General features: G+C 40.4%; 1 protein-coding gene across 4 annotated transcripts in view; it reads right to left on the reverse strand.

Moving 5' to 3' along the window:
- Positions 1-4,861: 4,861 nt before the first annotated feature.
- Positions 4,862-19,931, reverse strand: part of LOC127005086 (guanine deaminase-like) — a 47,409-nt gene continuing 32,339 nt past the window's right edge. For all 4 annotated transcript variants that reach the window (XM_050873597.1, XM_050873612.1, XM_050873607.1 and 1 more), the window contains exons 7-10: positions 19,122-19,287; positions 18,679-18,825; positions 15,556-15,662; positions 4,862-5,491 (exon numbers count right to left, since the gene is read on the reverse strand). In XM_050873597.1, the coding sequence (XP_050729554.1) occupies positions 5,393-5,491; positions 15,556-15,662; positions 18,679-18,825; positions 19,122-19,287 (519 nt within the window). In that variant the 3' untranslated portion in view covers positions 4,862-5,392. The remainder of the gene's footprint in view (positions 5,492-15,555; positions 15,663-18,678; positions 18,826-19,121; positions 19,288-19,931) is intronic.

Below are 19,931 nucleotides of genomic sequence, written 5' to 3' on the forward strand. Positions count from 1 at the left end.
GAAATACAGATGAAGGAAGATTGTTCCAGAGTTTACCAGCGTGAGGGATGAAAGAGTGAAGATGCTGGTTAACTCTTGCATAAGGGGTTTGGACAGTATAGGGATGAGCATAAGTAGAAAGTCGTGTGCAGCGGGGCAGCGGGAGGGGGGGAGGCATGCAGTTAGCAAGTTCAGAAGAGCAGTCAGCGTGGAAATATCGATAGAAGATAGAAAGAGAGGCAACATCGCGACGGAATTTAAGAGGTAGAAGACTATCAGTAGGAGGAGGAGAGCTGATGAGACGAAGAGCCTTAGACTCCACTCTGTCCAGAAGAGCTGTGTGAGTGGAGCCTCCCCACACGTGAGATGCATACTCCATACGAGGGCGGACAAGGCCCCTGTATATGGATAGCAACTGCGCGGGGGAGAAGAACTGGCGGAGACGATACAGAACGCCCAACCTCGAGGAAGCTGATTTAGCGAGAGAGGAGATATGAAGTTTCCAGTTGAGATTTTGAGTTAAAGATAGACAGAGGATGTTTAGTGTTGAAGACGGTGACAGCTGAGTGTTGTCGAAGAATAGGGGATAGGTGTTTGGAAGATTGTGTCGAGTTGATAGGTGGAGAAATTGAGTTTTTGAGGCATTGAAGGACACAAGGTTCCTTCTGCCCTAATCGGAAATGATAGCAAGGTCTGAGGTTAAGCGTTCTGCAGCCTCCAGTCTGGAGTCGTGTACTTCCTGTTTAGATGGTCTTCTATTAAAAGAAGTTGAATAATGCAGAGTGGAGTCGTTGGCGTATGAGTGGACAGACGCCAGCCAATCATCGTCCAGGATGAGATGCCATGAACATTTCTATTTATATTTTTTATTCACCGACAATTGCTTCATTGGGTATATAACGAAAAATCCACATCCTATTTTATTTTATTGTAGTAGTTTATAACATAAAAAACATCCGAGAGGTCCCAATAAAAAAGCTCATTTCAAAATTTGGTTCTTCATGTTCTATGAGAGTGACGATACCTCTCTATACTTGCCTTGATTATTACTATATCATGCCATGTAACCGGCCCAACGCAAAGTAGCTAGGCTATCTACATGCCGACTGGGGGGATTTTTCAGGGCATTTATATTCTGAGTCCATCTTTGTACAGCTTCCAATAACCTCATATCACCCATGTAGCTACCTATCGTGTATTTCACACCAATGTTCACCTCAGGTCCTCGTCAGTTCACCTCAGGTCCTCAAGGTGATAGGACGTGCTCGGGCTAGCTCTTGGGTTGACCATGTCTGGTGGGATGAGTTATAGTGGTACAGTGAAGGGAGGAGGCGGGGCCGGTGGGGGTACAGTTGAGTTAGTAAATTCTCTCTTTGAGAGAATCGAAGAGTTGGAGAGGACTGTGGAGGCCATGATGAAGGAAAATCGAGTCCTTCGTTCATCAGGTCCCCAGACAGGCGACGTACATAGTACACCGTCACAAGATGGGGGCTGGCAGGTAGTCAAGAGCCATGGCAACTGCTTAAAGCTGAAGAGGACCAATCCTGCGGGTGTGGAGTGCCGCAACTCCTTCCAGGCTCTCTCTGAGCTGAGGGAGGGAGTGAAGGAGCAGGAGGTGAAGGAGAGGAGGGCAGATAACAAATCCCTGCCCAGAGGTAACATTTTGGTTGTTGGGGATAGCCAGGTCAGGTTGTTAGATAGGGCCTTCTGTGCTGAAGATAGGACACGTAGGACCAGGGTGTGTTTTCCTGGGGCGGGGATTAAGGATGTCAGCGACAGGGTAGAGTCGTGGATGTCAGGCGAAGGAGTCAAACCCATCGTCTGCCTGAGCGTGAGAGGGAACGACAGGCAGGTTAGGTAGTGAGCAGCTCCTGCGTCGCTACATTGAGGCTATTCGAAGAATTACGACCAAAGGCGGGGCTCCTCTCTCTCTCTCTCTCTCTCTCTCTCTCTCTCTATATATATATATATATATATATATATATATATATATATATATATATATATATATATATATATATATATATATATAAATATATATATATATATATATATATATATATATATATATATATATATATATATATATATATATATATATATATATATATATATATATATATATATATATATATATATATATATATATATATATATATATATATATATATATATATATATATATATATATATATATATATATATATATATATATATATATACGGAATAAAATAATACTGTAATAGTAAATAGTAAACAAGAAAATATGAAAAACAAGAAGAATCGTGAATTTATAAAATAGGTATGAAACTAACATTTTCATTTATTTCATAATTAATTTACTATTTATTACATCATTTATTTCTTAATATCATTATTCTACCATTTAACCTTTGTTTCATTTTCAGTTATTTAGATTTATTTCTTCTTTCAGTTACTGGTTTGTTTATTTATATTACGTAAACATTCATTCATTGTAGGAGAGCAAAACAAAAACAAGTCACATTTATACATTTTATTACACATACTATCATACATATTACCACACATTACCACACATGGTATTTACTCGCCCACAATTCTGTCCTGCCAGGCCACTGCTCCCCGGGTGTTGCAGTAGTCCATGAGGTAGGCGCGGATTCCCGTGCTATTATAATATTATGCCACATGGGCATCAGATGATCAGCTGTCAGAAATCTTGGCACTGTCGGAGAACTGTCCCCGACATGTCGCCGACACTTCGGGGACATGCGAAGACAATTCGGAGACTTGTCGCCAGTTATTCCGCGACAAAAAAAAACGTTAAAATTTCAGATTTTGACCTCTGCGACATGGACGCCGAATAGTCGGCGACATGTCTCCGAATTGTCCCCAAATTGTCTTGAGCATTCGCCGACATGTCGCCGAATGATCACGAACTGTAAGAATCTTGGTCATGTCGGAGAACCGGTCGCCGAATTTTGTCACGAACTGATTCGGCGTCAAGTTCGTGGCCAAAATTCGGCAGTGTATTTGAGGCTTAAAACACCATCACCTCAGATTATTTTTTGCAGCTACTGTTTCCAATTTCTTGGTAGTCTCCTCTATTCTTTAACCGGATATCTATGCCCCACACACTTATTGAAGTACTGATCTAAGCTCCCAAAACAGCATGTAGCTACCTTTCATATTCGTGTATGTATACCTCTTTACCTCCATTTATCATAGTTTCCATATTTCCTGTACTGATTTAGCTTCATTAACTTTCCTTTTTGAATTACTTCCTATACCTTATTTGCTTACTGCTGTTCATAAATAGCCAAATTCCTCTACTACATCTACACTAATATTACCAACAACAGAGAGAGAGAGAGAGAGAGAGAGAGAGAGAGAGAGAGAGAGAGAGAGAGAGAGAGAGAGAGAGAGAGAGAGAGAGAGAGAGAGAGAGATGTTGATTTGTCCTCCTAGGGGAGGGCACGGGCTGGTGGGCCCGTCAGAGGATGTCGTCAGTTTTTCAAGTTTATCGAGGAGGTGAGAGAGAGAGAGAGAGAGAGAGAGAGAGAGAGAGAGAGAGAGAACGCAAGAGTGAAAGAGCATAATTACACAGAGATATATGCATAGAAGTCAAGAAAGGGAGCGAGGAAAAAAGAAAGAAGAAAGTAAGAAATCCTTAATTAAGAAGGAAAACATAAGGGCCGCTTTCACAGTCGTTTTGTTTGTTTTGATCGTTACCAATGGCGCCGATCGACGCTATAGTTTTGCACGTGGAACTGGCCTATGGGGTAGTGGAGGCTGCAGAGGAAGCTAGAGGTGTTGAGAGTGTGGGATAAGGTGCGGGGCTAGGCTAACCCCGCAGCCCCCACTACCCCATCGGCCAGTTTTAAGTGGAAATTCTAAAGCTGTGATCGTCGCCATTGGTAACGGTCAAAACAAACAAAACGACTGTGAAAGCGGCCCTAAGAAGATAAAAAAAGATGAAGATTACCTTTCGTTTTTCCTGTATAATTTTCTTTCTATCCTTAATTCTTTTTTTCTTTAACTTTATCTCCTTTCTCTGTCTTCTTTGCTTTTTTTTTATGTGCATCTCTCTCTCTCTCTCTCTCTCTCTCTCTCTCTCTCTCTCTCTCTCTCTCTCTCTCTCTCTCTCTCTCTCTCTCTCTCCTTTAAATAAATAAGTGCCAGGTTCTTCAAGTTGGAACAAGAAACAAAAGGTTCCATTACGAAATGCGCGGTGTTAAACTCAAAAGCGTTCAATGCGTCAATGATCTGCGTATCAGAATCGCATCAAACCTCAAATTCTCACAACAATGAACTGACGCAGCAAATGAAGAGAACAGTATGCTGGACTTCATGAAGGTAAATATTTTATTAAAAAATAAAGATGTCCTACTCCCGCTTTACAATAGTTTAGTCTGACCCCACTTAGAATATGCGGTACAGTTTTGGTCTCCCCACCATGCAAAGGACATTGCAAAATTAGAAAGTGTTCAACGTCGGGCAACAAAAATCATCTCTCCCTTGCGCAAAAAAAACTTACGACGAAAGACTCTCAACCCTTAATATGTTCTCTCTTGATAAATATCGCCTCCGAGGAAAACTGATCAGATATTTTAAAATACTTAAGACATTACGAATGTGGACAAATCGAAATTGTTTATAATCGATGACACATTGCGAACGAAAAATAATAGCACAAAACTTTTAAAAAATATAAACAAGTAAATTCAGACAACCAAATTTTTATTCACCAACGTTGTAGTGTTAGGATGGTATAAACTCACACCTTCAGTGGTCCAATATAATACGATTGACTCCTTTAAAAGCAACCTTGACCGACACGTCCTTTAATTTAAGTCTACCATAGGGTCTGTGTGATTTGAATTTCTATGTAAATCTATGTAAATTCTCTCTCTCTCTCTCTCTCTCTCTCTCTCTCTCTCTCTCTCTCTCTCTCTCTCTCTCTCTCTCTCTCTCTCTCTCTTAATAAGTTTTAATAAGAATGTGATCATAATGGCAGTTCGGACCTAAGAATGTTTTGTAAGTGTTATTTATATAAAGAGTAACATATAAATCAAAATATTTGTTGATGACACACCTATATATAAAAAAAAAAAAACTTATACAATAAGAACCAGGATTATACTCATTGGTATTCATTGTTATTCTGAGCCTGGCCCATACTCTCAAATATTTCGGGGCTTACACATTCACATTAATTTTGATAATGCTTTGGTAGAGGTTGTGGGTATTTCCATGGAGAGTTTTACGGGCTTAGTGATAGTTTGACCCGGATTTGCACCATAACTGTGAAAAATACTAATGAGAATCAGACTAATTTCCTTTGAGGACGTTAGAAAAAAATATTTTGAGAATCAAAAGGGTCCGAGAATACCAGACTGTTCGAGTCACTGGGCACCGCGAGCACGACGCCCTCTCAACGGCAACATACTCGCCGGCCAGCCACGTACACCTCCACCATGTTGCGGTCATCGCCGTTGTACAGGAACTTCTGGATTTTGTCCTCCATGTCATCCTGAGGTAAAAGATAGTGGGATGTTAAAATTAATAACCTATAAAGTGAAAGATCATGGATTTACAGACAATGTGGCCATCTCATACCTGTCAAGCTACTGTGGTGTCTTGCAATAAGATTTTGCGTTAGAGACCGTAAGTTTGTGTATAAAAAATGTAAAACTTGACAGGTATGATCCCGACGGACTCAAGCAGGGTGCACGAGGTACCTCCCCCCCCCCCCCCACACACACACACTAACCGTAACAGTAAGCGTTACTCAGCACGCTCACATGAATTTAAATATGGCGCGTACGATAATTTTTCAAATTGTTTAAAACAAACATATTAAAAAAAAACATCGCAAGCGGAGAAAAAACGTTAGATTTTCAACTAACGTCGTAAGACTTGAAAATCACCGAAATTACATAAGACTTACGCAAAAAACGTAAGACTTGACAGGTATGCCATCTATCTATCTATCTATCTATCTATCAAAAACTAACTCTAGGAGTTCTGTACAGGCCACCCAACCTTAACAGGCAGGACACGAGTATATTACTACAGGAGATTGGTAGGGCGAGTAGGAGTAAAAATGTCTGCATAATGGGCGACTTTAATTATAGGAATATAGAATGGGAAAACCTAGTGGGTGACCTGGAAGCCGAGGATTTTTTTGAAGTTATACAAGATAATTTCCTTAAAGCAGGTAGTTACCGAGCCTACCAGAGGAGATAACATATTAGACTTAGTCCTAACTATTAATGGAAACTTGCTACGTGAGTTGGAGGTGGGCGGAGAGTTAGGAAATAGTGACCACAGAACGGTTCGTTTTAGCTTAGACTGGGCGGTAACCCGCGAACCAAACCTAGTGTTAGTGCCAGATTTTAGAAGAGCAAATTACGAGGGGCTTCGAAAACATCTTGAAGGGGTAAACTGGGATAATTTAGGGATTCATGAGAGCCAGAACTGCGGATTGGAGAGCCAGGAGAACCAGGTAGAAATGTCTTACAATAATTTAGTTAGAGTAATAGTAGAGGGGCAAAGACAGCATATACCACAGCGAACACTAAGGCTGCGTTTACACCAAGCACGTCGCGTCCCGTCACGTCACGTCACGTCACGTCAGGTGAAAAATAGAACCAGCTCTATATATTGACTTGACGCGACGCGACGCGGCGTGACGTGACGTGACTGGACGGAACCGGTGTAAACGCATTTTTCAAATATCCATACAAATCAGTGTTAAACTGGGGTGGCGATTCATGACTTGACGTGACGTGACGTGACGTGACGGGACGCGACGTGCTTGGTGTAAACGCAGCCTTAGAAAAGAAAACAATGACCCTAAGTGGATGACTCGTGGACTAAAACACGAGATAGGGTTAAAGAGGGGAATTTATCAGAAAATAAAGAACGGTGAAACACATCTCAGGGGCCGGTATGTCGAACTATCTAGATTAGTGAAGAAAAACACCAGGATAGCAAAAAGGAACTATGAGATCAAAGTAGCAAATGAGGCGAAAAGTAATCCTAAGGGCTTCTTTCAGATGTATAGAACAAACACAAGGGAGAAAATTGGACCGCTGAAAGCAAACACAGGCGAGCTAGTAGAAAATTACGAAAATATGAGCACATTGTTGAACGACTACTTCCTTCCAGTACTCACACAAGAGGATCGAACGACTATTCCAGAAAGGGTTCAGGTGTACGAGGGCGGGGATGGTGATAAATTGAGGGATATAATCATTACCAGGCAAGTAGTTCAGGATGAGATAGATAAGCTTAAGAAAAATAAGTCGCCAGGTCCTGACGGGATATTTCCGAGGGTATTAAAGGAATTTAGTGATGTACTCAGTGACCCACTAACCGACATCTTTAAGATATCGATAAATACTGGTTATGTGCCCTGCCTATGGAAAGTAGCTAATGTGACGCCGATTTTCAAAAAGGGGGACAGGTCAGCTGCTTCAAACTATCGGCCAATTAGCTTAACATCGGTTATAGGGAAGATGCACATAGCTTAATTCACGACTCGCAGCATGGGTTCATGAAAGGTAGGTCATGCCTCACCAATCTCTTGTCCTTCTACAATAAAGTATTTGAGGCGGTAGACAGAGATGAAAATTATGATGTAATCTATCTTGATTTTAGTAGAGCGTTTGACAAAGTTCCTCACCAACGACTATTGAAATTACAAGCTCACGGAGTAGAGGGTAAAGTTTTGAACTGGGTCACGGCGTGGCTTAGCAATAGGAAGCAAAGAGTACAAGTCAATGGTAAAAGATCTGACTGGGGATGTGTTACGAGTGGGGTCCCACAAGGTTCGGTATTAGGTCCACTTTTGTTTATTATTTATATCATTGACTTAGATACAGGAATTAATAGTGATGTCAGTAAGTTTGCAGATGATACCAAGATCGGTAGAGTAATTGAGTCGGATCGCGACGCTAGTATTCTCCAGGATGAACTAAACAGATTGTATGACTGGGCGGATAAATGGCAGATGGAGTTCAATGTAGGGAAGTGAAGTATTCTGAGTGTAGTAGGAACAAACCCTCACATAACTATTGCTTAAATGACACTCTCATAAGCAGGTCTGGGTGCGAGAGGGATTTAGGGGTCTTAGTGTGCTCTGATCTCCGTCCAAGGGCACAATACATTCAAGCTAGAAATCGAGCAAATAGGGTACTGGGATTTATTTCAAGGAGGGTAAGCAACAGAAGCGCCGAAGTCTTCCTCAAACTATATTTAGAATTAGTTAGACCTCATCTTGACTATGCGGTTCAGTTCTGGTCACCTTACCATAGAATGGATATCAAAATGTTAGAATCGGTGCAGAAGAGGATGACTAAGATGATTCTGGGGTTGAGAAGCTTGCCATACGAGGAAAGACTCAAACAGTTAAACTTCCATTCTTTAGAAAGGTGAAGGGTGCGTGGAGACATGATCGAGGTTTATAAATGGATGAAGGGCTTTAATAAAGGGGATATTCATAAGGTTTTGTTGGTAAGAGAATCGGGTAGGACACGAAGTAATTGGTTTAAACTGGATAAATTCAGATTCAACAGGGACATAGGCAAAAATTTGTTTACTAACAGAGTGATGGATGAGTGGAATAGGCTTAGCAGTCACGTGGTGAGTGCCAATACAATTGTCACATTCAAAAATAGATCAGATAAATTCATGGACAGCGATATTAGGTGGGGTTAGATACACGGGAGCTTAGGTTCAAAGGAGCTGCCTCGTACAGGCCTACCGGCCTCTTGCAGACTCCTACGTTCTTATGTTCTTATGTTCTATCATTTCTAAGTCAAGGGATATTTGAAATATGAACATGAAAGTAATTTAATTATTACTCGTGTCTGAACTGAACTGAACCAAACCCTTACTATGTTCAGATACAAAGAACTGTCTGCTCTCATGTTACAAATTTAGAGCTGAAAGGTACATAGGATTCATGTATGTCTTGTCGATGGGAAACTGGACAGGATGGGCTGGTCTTTATATTTTTCTAATGTTTTCAAACTGAACCAATTCATCGTTCATAGTCACCTCCCTCCCTCACTACCCCCCTTTCCTATCTCCCTTTGTCCCCGTCGTACTCATTAAATAACAACCCTTCCCTTTCTTCTGAAGAGGAAGGGGTTGGGTCATTTCCGGTTTAGGGGGGGGGGGGGATTCGTGTGAAAGAAAACAAAACTAAGAAGGCAAAAAAAAGAAAGAAAAAAGAAAGGGGAGAAAAAGAGTAAACAGAAAAGTGAGACAAAAAAGTAAGAAAAAAAGAGAGATTTACATAGATTTACAAAGAAAATCAGACCACCCAGACCCCATGGTCCAGACTAGGTGGTCTGTCCTTAAACCTAAGTGATTCTACATTAATCAGAAGGCTCAAAAACGTTGCATTTCAACTTTAGTAAATATTAAGTTGAAGGAAGTGACGGTCGAGCTTGTTTTTGAAGAAGTCAATCGTGTTACACTGGACCACTGACAGTGGGAGCTCATTCCATTCTCGCACTACAACGTTGGTGAAGAAAAATTTGGTGCAGTATGAATTTACTTGTCTACATTTGAGTTTTATGCCATTGTTCCTCGTACGCAAAGTGTCATCGATCATAAACAATGTTGATCTGTCTACATTCGTGAAACCATTAAGTATTTTAAAACATTCGATCAGTTTTCCTCGGAGGCGACGTTTCTCAAGAGAGAACATGTTAAGGGTGGAAAGCCTTTCTTTGTAAGATTTGTTGCGCAAGGAAGGGTTCATTTTTGTTGCCCGACGCTGAACACCTAATTTAGCAATGTCCTTTGCATGGTGGGGAGACCAAAACTGTACCGCATATTCCAAGTGGTGTCTGACTAAACTATTGTAGAGTGGAAGTATTACATCTTTATTCTTGAATAAAAAGTTTCTTTTAATGAAGCCCAACATTCTTTTCGCTTTATTTGCTGCATCGATGCATTGCTGTGAGAATTTAAGGTTTGACGCGATTTTGACCCCCAAGACCTTTATCGCACTGAACACTTTTGAGTTTAACGCCGCGCATTTCGTAATCGAACTTCTTATTCCTTGTTCCAACTTGAAGGACCTGGCACTTGTCTACGTTAAACGGCATCTCCTATCTATCAGACCAAACTGAAATTTTGTGCAAATCCTCTTGGAGGCTTTGCCTGTCTTCGTCAGTGTGAACCGAGTTACCAATCTTTGTGTCGTCTGTAAATTTACTAATACGATTATTGAGCCCAACATCCACATCGTTGATCTAAATAATGAAGAGCACTGGGGCAAGAACCGAGCCCTGAGGGACGCCACTAGTGACCGGCGCCCACTCTGAGTTAAATCCGTCAATCACCACTCGTCTGTTGCTCAACCAATTCGTGATCCATTGGTGTACTTGACCGTCAATACCTATTTGTTTTAATTTGTAAAGTAATTTATGATGTAGGACTTTATCAAACGCTTTCTGGAAATCAAGATAGACTACGTCCAGTGATTTGGTTACGTCATAAACGGTGAAGAGGTCGTTATAAAAGGTTAATAGGTTTGATAGGAAGGATATTTTGTTACGGAAGCCATGTTGTGAGTCCCAAATTAATAAGTGGCTTTCAAGGTAACTCACAATTTTGTCTCTAATTATGCTCAAGTAGTTTACCTACAACCGAAGTTAGACTAATGGGTCGGTAGTTACCTGGTAATTTTTTGTCTCCTTTCTTAAAAATCGGTGTCACGTTAGCCTTTTTCCTATCCGAAGGGACGATTCCTTGTCGCAAGGACATATTGAATACGGTTGTGAGGGAGGAGAGTATTTCGCTCCAAGTTTCTTTGAGAAGAGTAGGATATACTTTGTCAGGTCCAGGACTCTTATTTGTTTTAAGTGATTGAAGGGGTTTAAGGACTTCATCGGTTGTTATTTCAAAGTTAGGCAATGCATACTCGGGATTTACATTAGTACTGGTGTTGGTGGTAGTGGTGAGAGGACTGTTAGTATTAAACACCGAGGAAAAGTAATTGTTTAATAGGTTTGCAACGTCAGTCACTAATACACAGTCACTGTTTGTTAAGGGTCCAATTTCACTTCTGATCGCCTTTCTGTTGTTTATGTAAATGAAGAAGGATTTCGGATTATTTTTATAGTTGGCCGCAATAGTTTCTTCATATCTACGCTTTGCCTGACATACTAATTTTTTTACTCGTCTCCTGGCATCATGGTAAAGTCTAATGTTTTCGGGCGTGCTTTGCTCTTTCTTTAGCCTGTAAAACAATTTTCTCTCCTTGACTAAGTGTTTAATTTCGCTATTAAACCAAGGTGGGCTTTTATTAGTGTTACTTCGCTTCTCACTCAAAGGGACGAATGTGTTCTGCTGAGTGAGTAAATGATTTTTAAAGCTTAGCCAGGCGTCCTCTACATTACCGTCATCTGATAGTTGCATTTCTATTAGTTTTCGTCGGATTTCTACGAAGTTAGCTCTTTTGAAATGGGGCACCTTTACTTTATTTTCAGTCACTGATGTTTGAGTTCTAATGTCGACGCGCACTAATCTATGATCGCAAGAACCGAGGTGTTCTCCTACTGTGACATTACTGACTAGGTTATCTTGGGTCGTTATAACAACGTCTAGTATGTTATTTTGTCGAGTTGGTTCAAAAACCATTTGGCTGAGATAATTTTCTTCTAAAAATTCGATCATTCTATGTGACTCGCCTTCTGTATCTGACAGTGTCGCCCAGTCGATATGGGGGAGGTTAAAGTCTCCTAATATCAGTGAGTCGCTGTTATTAAGTGACTGCCTTAAAACACTGCACATTTCAAGATCGGCATCGAGTGATTGCCCCGGAGGCCTGTAGGTTACAGATATATTTAAATTGACCTTTGCAATGTTTACTCGCACTCACAAATGTTCAACGTTTCTGTCTCCTGGTGTTTTGTCAGTGGGTTGTAAATAGCTGTTGACAAAAAGGGCGATACCACCGCCTCTACGGTTTACACGATCTTTGTTGAAGAGTCTGTAGCCATCTATGTTGTATTCTGTACTTAAATCAATATTTGTGGTGTCGATAAATGTCGATAAATGAGAGAGAGAGAGAGAGAGAGAGAGAGAGATTTACATAGATTTACATAGAAAATCAGACCACACAGACCCCATGGTCCAGACTAGGTGGTCTGTCCTTAAACCTAAGTGATTCTACATCAATCAGAAAGCTCCAAAACGATGCATTTCAACTCTAGTTGATATTAAGGTGATGGAAGTGACGGTCGAGCTTGTTTTTGAAGGAGTCAATCGTGTTACACTGGGCCACTGACGGTGGGAGCTTATTCCATTCTCGCACTACAACGTTAGTGAAGAAATATTTGGTGCAGTATGAATTTACTTGTCTACATTTGAGTTTTACGCCATTGTTCCTCGTACGCAAAGTGTCATCGATCATAAACAATGTTGATCTGTCTACATTCGTGAAACCATTAAGTATTTTAAAACATTCGATCAGTTTTCCTCGGAGGCGACGTTTCTCAAGAGAGAACATGTTAAGGGTTGAAAGCCTTTCTTCGTAAGATTTGTAGCGCAAGGAAGGGATCATTTTTATTGCCCGACGCTGAACACCTTCTAATTTAGCAATGTCCTTTGCATGGTGGGGAGACCAAAACTGTACCGCATATTCCAAGTGGTGTCTGACTAAACTATTGTAGAGTGGAAGTATTACATCTTTATTCTTGAATAAAAAGTTTCTTTTAATGAAGCCCAACATTCTGTTCGCTTTATTTGCTGCATCGATGCATTGCTGTGAGAATTTGAGGTTTGACGCGATTTTGACCCCCAAGTCCTTAACGCACTGAACGCTTTTGAGTTTAACGCCGCGCATTTCGTAATCGAACTTCTTATTCCTTGTTCCAACTTGAAGGACCTGGCACTTGTCTACGTTAAAGGGCATCTCCCATCCATCAGACCAAGCTGAAATTTTGTGCAAATCCTCTTGGAAGCTTTGCCGGTCTTCATCAGTGTGAACCGAGTTATCAATCTTTGTGTCGTCTGCAAATTTATTAATGCGATTATTGAGTCCGACATCCACATCGTTGATGTAAATAATGAAGAGCACTGGGCCAAGAACCGAGTCCTGAGGGACGCCACTAGTGACCGGCGCCCATTCTGAGTTAAATCTGTCAATCACCACTCTTTGTTGTCTGTTGTTCAGCCAATTCGCGATCCATTGGTGTACTTGACCGTCAATACCTATTTGCTTTAACTTGTAAAGTAATTTATGATGTGGGACTTTATCAAACGCTTTCTGGAAATCAAGATAGACTACGTCCAGTGATTTGGTTACGTCATAAACTGTGAAGAGGTCGTTATAAAAGGTTAATAGGTTTGATAGGCAGGATATTTTGTTACGGAGGCCGTGTTGTGAGTCCCCAATTAATGAGTGGCTTTCAAGGTAACTCACAATTTTGTCTCTAATTATGCTCTCAAGTAGCTTACCTACAACCGAAGTTAGACTAATGGGCCTGTAATTACCTGGTAATTTTTTGTCTCCTTTCTTAAAAATTGGTGTCACGTTAGCCTTTTTCCAATCCGAAGGGACGATGCCTTGTCGCAAGGACATATAGAATACGGTTGTGAGGGAGGAGACTATTTTGCTCTTTGTTTCTTTGAGCAGAGCAGGATATACTTTATCAAGTCCAGGACTTTTATTTGTTTTAAGTGATTGGAGGGCTTTAAGGACTTCATCGGTTGTTATTTCAAAGTTAGGCAATGAATGCTCGGGATTTACATTAGTACTGGTGTTGGTGGTAGTGGTGGGAGTAAAATTAATTGTTTAATAGGTTTGTAACGTGTTGGCTGTCAGTCACTAGTGCACCGTCGCTGTTTGTTAAGGGTCCAATTCCACTTCTGATCGCCTTTCTGTTGTTTATGTAACTGAAGAAGGATTTCGGATTATTTTTACAGTTGGCCGCAAGAGTTTCTTCATATCTACGCTACGAGAGAGAGAGAACGGTCTATTCGTCCCTTGGAATATGCAGGTGTGTATCGGAGTAGGGTGGAAGGGGACGGTTGGTGGTGGAGGCAGACTGCGAGTGAACGTCAAGGTAAAAAGAAGTGATACATATAGTGACACCATTTTAGCGAGTCCGTTGTGGAGCTGGCTTCCGCGGTTCCTTTCCTCCACTTTTTTTTTTTACAGTAAAGGAAACAGCTAAAAGGCAAAAAAAGGAAACAATAACATAAAAAGCCCGCTACTCACTGCTCCTATAAAAAACGTTCAAAGGAGTGGCCGAAAGATAGGTCAATTTCGGGAGGAGAGGTGTCCTGATACCCTCCTCTTGAGAGAGTTCAAGTCGTAGGCAGGAGGAAATACAGATGAAGGAAGATTGTTCCAGAGTTTACCTGCGTGAGGGATGAAAGAGTGAAGATGCTGGTTAACTCGTGCGTAAGGGATTTAGACAGTAAAGTGAGTAGAAAGTCGTGTGCGGCGAGGCCGCATGCAGAAGGGGGGGAGGCATGCAGTTAGCAAGTTTAGAAGAGCAGTCAGCGTGAAAACATCGCTAGAAGATAGAAAGAGAGGCAACATGGCGGCGGAATCTAGGAGGTAGAAGACTATCAGTAAGAGGAGGAGAGCTGATGAGACGAAGAGCCTTAGACTCCACTCTCTCCAAGAGAGCTGTGTGAGTGGAGTCCCCCCCTGCCACACACTCCCAACACCTATCTCATCCTCTCATATGTCAGCTATAGGTAACATATGAGAGGAAAAAATAGGTGTTGGGACTGTGTGGCAAAACAGAGGGGACGAGAGGACCAGCGAGAGCCAACGCCACAACGGACTTGCTAAAATGGTTTCACTATAAAATGGATATACCTCCAGCAAAGTACCACGTGTGTAGTTTCCTATGTCCACAACTTGTACAAACCACTGCAGACTAGATGACGCCATGTCTTAAAACACAAACATTAAATCTGTGATAAATAGAATTTTCTATACCTGGGACTTTTAGGGGCTACCCAAGAAATGGAAACTATCTGGGTGATGAAAATGAACTAGCGCAGGCAATGCAAAGACAAAGAAGAAAGGCAGGGTTAAATGCCAGGGATTCTGAGCCCGTATTCTTAATCCTCTCTTTTCCCTCTCCCCTCGTCTTCTTTCTTCCCTCGCCCCTCTTCCCTTCCTCCCTTCACTTTTAATCTCCCCTCTCCCCTCTCCCCTTTTCCCTCTCCGTCACACCTACTCCCTCCTCCCCTTTCTTTCCTCCCCTTCCCCCTCTCCTCCCTCCCTCCCTCCTTTCCTCCACAGATCAGTTTTAGCCTCCCTGACAGCGTAACTCACGACCACCTTCCCGGCCACAGCGCCGCACGTGATGAAACGTATCGGCGCCTCAGCTCGACTGTTTGAAGATCCTCTCGTAAAAATTTGCTTGGATTTCCATGGACTATTTTGTGATTCATGTAAGAGTTTTACACGGTTTCTGCACCTTGAACGGGAAAAAAAAGCCACTCACGAAAACTCGGTTAATCTGCACTGTGGCCTTGGGAAATAGACGCAATAGGAGCCTGAAACGTTTAAGAATATGGACCCTAGACTCCTTGATTAATACTTGCCCTGGCGAAGATGTCCAGCGGCGAGTCGAGAGCCTCAACATCCACCAGTATTGCGTCAAACTCTTTCCCCACCTCAAAGTTCCCGATTCGATCATCCATGCCTGCCACTGCAAAGAGGAAAGCGATTTTGCTGCTGATGCTGATGATATAACATATGTATACGTATAGTGTGTGTGTGTGTGTGTGTGTGTGTGTGTGTTCGTGCATCTGTTTCTTTCTACCTATGCATAAGATCAATATTAGATAGATACATATATAAATAGTTCGATAGATAGATAGAGATAGATACAGTCAATAATAATAATAATAATGATAATAATAATAATAATAATAATAATAATAATAATAATAATAATAATAATAATAATAATAATAATAATAATAATAATAATAATAATAATAATAATAATAATAATAATAATAATAATATAAATAAATGATATTAGATAACAATAATAATAATAATAATAATAATAATAATAATAATAATAATAATAATAATAATAATAATAATAATAATAATAATAACAATAATAATAATAATAATAATAATAATAATAATAATAATAATAATAATAATAATAATAACCAGGGGCGTATTTAGGACCGTGAAATATTGGGGGCTTAGCCCAGCCCAAAATGCTGGGTGGTTGGAGGCAAGAGAAGCGCGGAGTGTTTAGGGTAATTCTGAGGTCTCTCTAACATACATTAGGGCCAACTTATGTGTTATTGTATTTAGCAGTAACACCGAAAAAATGGCAAGTGTGTCATAATAAAACTTTCAAGGTCATTATCAAATTATGGTAAAGCATAAGCACATTTAAGCGCTTAAGGCGGATGTATCATACATATAAATGTACTGTACAGACAACTTCAAATTAAAATTTATTCACTCAGGTACATTTACTGCAGAGAACAAGTCACTAAAAGCTGATGAAAAGCAATTGGCCATTTTTACAATGTACTATAGTAAAATAAGGAACACCTGAGTAAGTGAGCATCACGTAATTAGCAATCAGAAACTACCATTTTTCACAAATTCATCTTGTTCTTTATTAAATGTATTCTGTTACTAAGAAGATTGACAACTACAACTCAGCACTCTTACACTTGACGCTCTTGTTTTTTGCACGGAAAAAAAAAAAATTTGTCCGTGTCCGGAAATTAGACCGCCAACACGTTCAATATAACACCCCTTTTTTTAATAGGAAGATTAAGCAATTTATTTTGTAAATAATATTAATATTAATGGTAGCCACAACTTAAGTCTGAAGAAAAAGAACTGTTCACACACCAGCTGCAACGGAACGATCGATTTATTTTTTTGCTCTACTCACCTGAAAAAAAAAAAAAATAAATAAAAAAAATAAAAAAAATTCAGCTTTTAGCCTTATAACAGACTTATCGTTTATCCCATTGTCTTAGCCAAGGTAATCATATACGATAGTAAATGTGGCCTGTCAGGTTTCATCTCATGCAGCCCACTACTCTACTACTACATTTTTTAAAATTTAGATGCTGGTTTTTACTCCTGACATGTCATCAGTTCCTGCAGGCTGCAAGTTTATTTAAAGGGTTAAAGACGTATTAAAAGCCTCTTTTACTGTTATGCTTTTAACTTATTTTTATATCAACGAAGTTCGATCTCGCGTAATTGTCACGTACCTATATAATGATCACAGGTTTTTGCCAACAGCAAAATATCAATAAATTACCTTTTGAAATTCGTTAAATAATATCGAACTGGATCCTTTAGAAATCGGAAAAATTACGGTCCCTCGTTCCACTTCGAACTGCTGAATGCTGGAGCAATTCGGTGCAGTGTGCACATTTCCCATCATTACAGTATACAGAACTACCATATTTTTTTTAAGGAGTTAGTATGCCTTGTGTGACAAAAACATTTGAGAACCACTCAGCTAGCCTATGGATACTTGCTAGCTGGTTAAAGAGCTCTCTGCTTCACCAACCTGAGCTAACAGACAATGTAAAGGCAGCGGCAGGCTCCCGTCATTACTCATCTGCAGTTACAGCAACAGCAGGAAGCAACTCTTCCTTCGCCTGCTCTTGCCTTGCAGGCTGCAACCTTGGTCCCCTTTCTTTTTGAAAAAAGCTGCATATATCCATAGCCTCAGATTCAGGTCTTGCTCGCTACTACCAATCAACAAGCTCTCTCGCTCACACGTATGCGCGGGCCGGGATACGCACCTTGGCTGGCGCCTGGCACCACTGCCTCAGTGCCTGAGAGTAACTGATGGCCGACTGGCGAGTGGCGGGTGGCCGTGAATACGTGATAGGAATATGAACCGGACGGGAACAAACCGTGTGATCTCCGTATGAAATCTATGAAATCTAATTTCTAGTACTACCAGCATAACAAGAATTAACATTTTGTATTGGCCTGGCTGGGGGTATTCTTAAAAAAAAAAAAAAAAAAAAAAAATACACCGAGATCCGGGGCTATTCATAAAACATTCAGGGCTATAGCCCCGAAAGCCCAGGCCTAACTACGCCACTGATAACAACAACAACAATAATCATAGTAATAATAATAATAATAATAATAATAATAATAATAATAATAATAATAATAATAATAATAATAATAATAATAATAATAATAATAATAATAATAATAATAATAATAATAATAATAATAATCATAATAATAATTATATTAATAATTATAAAGAATAACAATAATAATAATAAAGATAATAATAATAATAATAATAATAATAATAATAATAATAATAATAATAATAATAATAATAATAATAATAATAATAATAATAATAATAATAATAAGAATAAGAATAAGAAGAAGAAGAAGAAGAAAAAGTAGAAGCGACCCAGTGTGACGCCGTCTATATTCCCTCAAGCAGTTCTGCTGTTCATTGTAAAATCACAAGTTCACAAACACACAGAAAATAAATCTCTTGTTGCTAGTACTGCTAATATAAAGTTGGGCAGTAAAGGACTCCTAAAAAAAAATGCATATAATACACAAGCATGCCTGATATTAGCTGAGCTTCGGGTTATATGCCATAGCGCCCATGCTATAACTTATTGCAATGGCCACATCACCAAGCATCTGAGTCTGGAACGAAACATTACGGTTACCTTGAGCTCCCCCTAGAGTGGCCAAATGGAAGGCCTCGGCAAGGGTGAGGGAGGGGTGGGAGGGCTGCTCTATGACCTTGCAACATGACACCTGCAGGGCACGCCGCAACGCGTCCAGGATGGAAGGATTGTACCCACCAGAGCAGTCTGCCAGGAGGAGATTAGTTACCGTAACGAGATGTTCCCATATATAACAATCCTCTATAAAAAATAATGACAGAACAAATATGTTTGAACATTGTAACCCAAAAGGAGTTAAATTGAGCAAACTGCACATAGAGATGAATGGTGTTCAAAAAGTAAATACAGTAAGAATGTCTTAGGAAGATCCATCTAAGTTTGGTCAAGTAAATTTCTATTGGGTGTTAATGGCGCGCCAGGGTCAGAATCCATTTCTAGAGACTTCAAGGAAACAGAGCCTTCAACGCCACTTATTGCCTCACCGGTGCCCAAGCCAACCTTAAGGCCGTGTTCAAGCAGCCTCTTGACATCACAGTGTCCAGAATGGATGTTGAGATTCGAGCTTGGGCAGTGCGACACCCCCGCCTGCGCCTCCTTCAGCAGCCGCAGCTCCTCGTCTTCCATCCATACGCAGTGAGCCATGATCGTCTAGAGATAAAAGTGGCAAACAGTCAACTGTCTCGACACTTAAAGGATTGTTAGATTTCATACAAAAGACTTGCAAGCCGTATAAATAATGACAGCTATAATGGAAAAATGCTGCATGCTGGTTCTTGATCTTGATCTTGATGAGTAATGCGCAGGGCACCTTTCAGGTGCATAACACGCATATTTGTGTTGGCTGCTGGGGGGACGTGGGAGCCGAGTGTGCAGGGGACGGAAGTGAATCAAGTGTAAATGTTAGTGTTGGTGTGTTGTGGTGACAAGTGAGTGTGTATTTGTTTTCTAAATGAGTCTATTGTGCCGCAGTCTAAAATCTGTTGAGGGAGGCTGTTCCAGTCACGTATGGCGCGTGGAAAGTATGAGTGCTTGTATGCGTCAGTGTTAGTGTGATGTGTTTGGTATTTATGGATGTGTGTTACGAGTACGTTGACTGTTTGCGTTGTGTAAGTATGTGTGTGGATCAATGTCAATGTGAGTGTTTGTGATCTTGTACATAAGTGTAAGTCTGTGTGCTTGTCTGCGTATGTGAAGAGGTTCCATGTTTACCTATTGTTTGATCCGTGCTGTCATCCGTGTGGTTAGGATATTTAGGTAACCATTGGTCTCATTCAAAACAACCTCGTATTTTG

This window comes from Eriocheir sinensis, chromosome 3 (assembly GCF_024679095.1).
Source record: "Eriocheir sinensis breed Jianghai 21 chromosome 3, ASM2467909v1, whole genome shotgun sequence".
NCBI classification, from domain to species: domain Eukaryota; kingdom Metazoa; phylum Arthropoda; class Malacostraca; order Decapoda; family Varunidae; genus Eriocheir; species Eriocheir sinensis.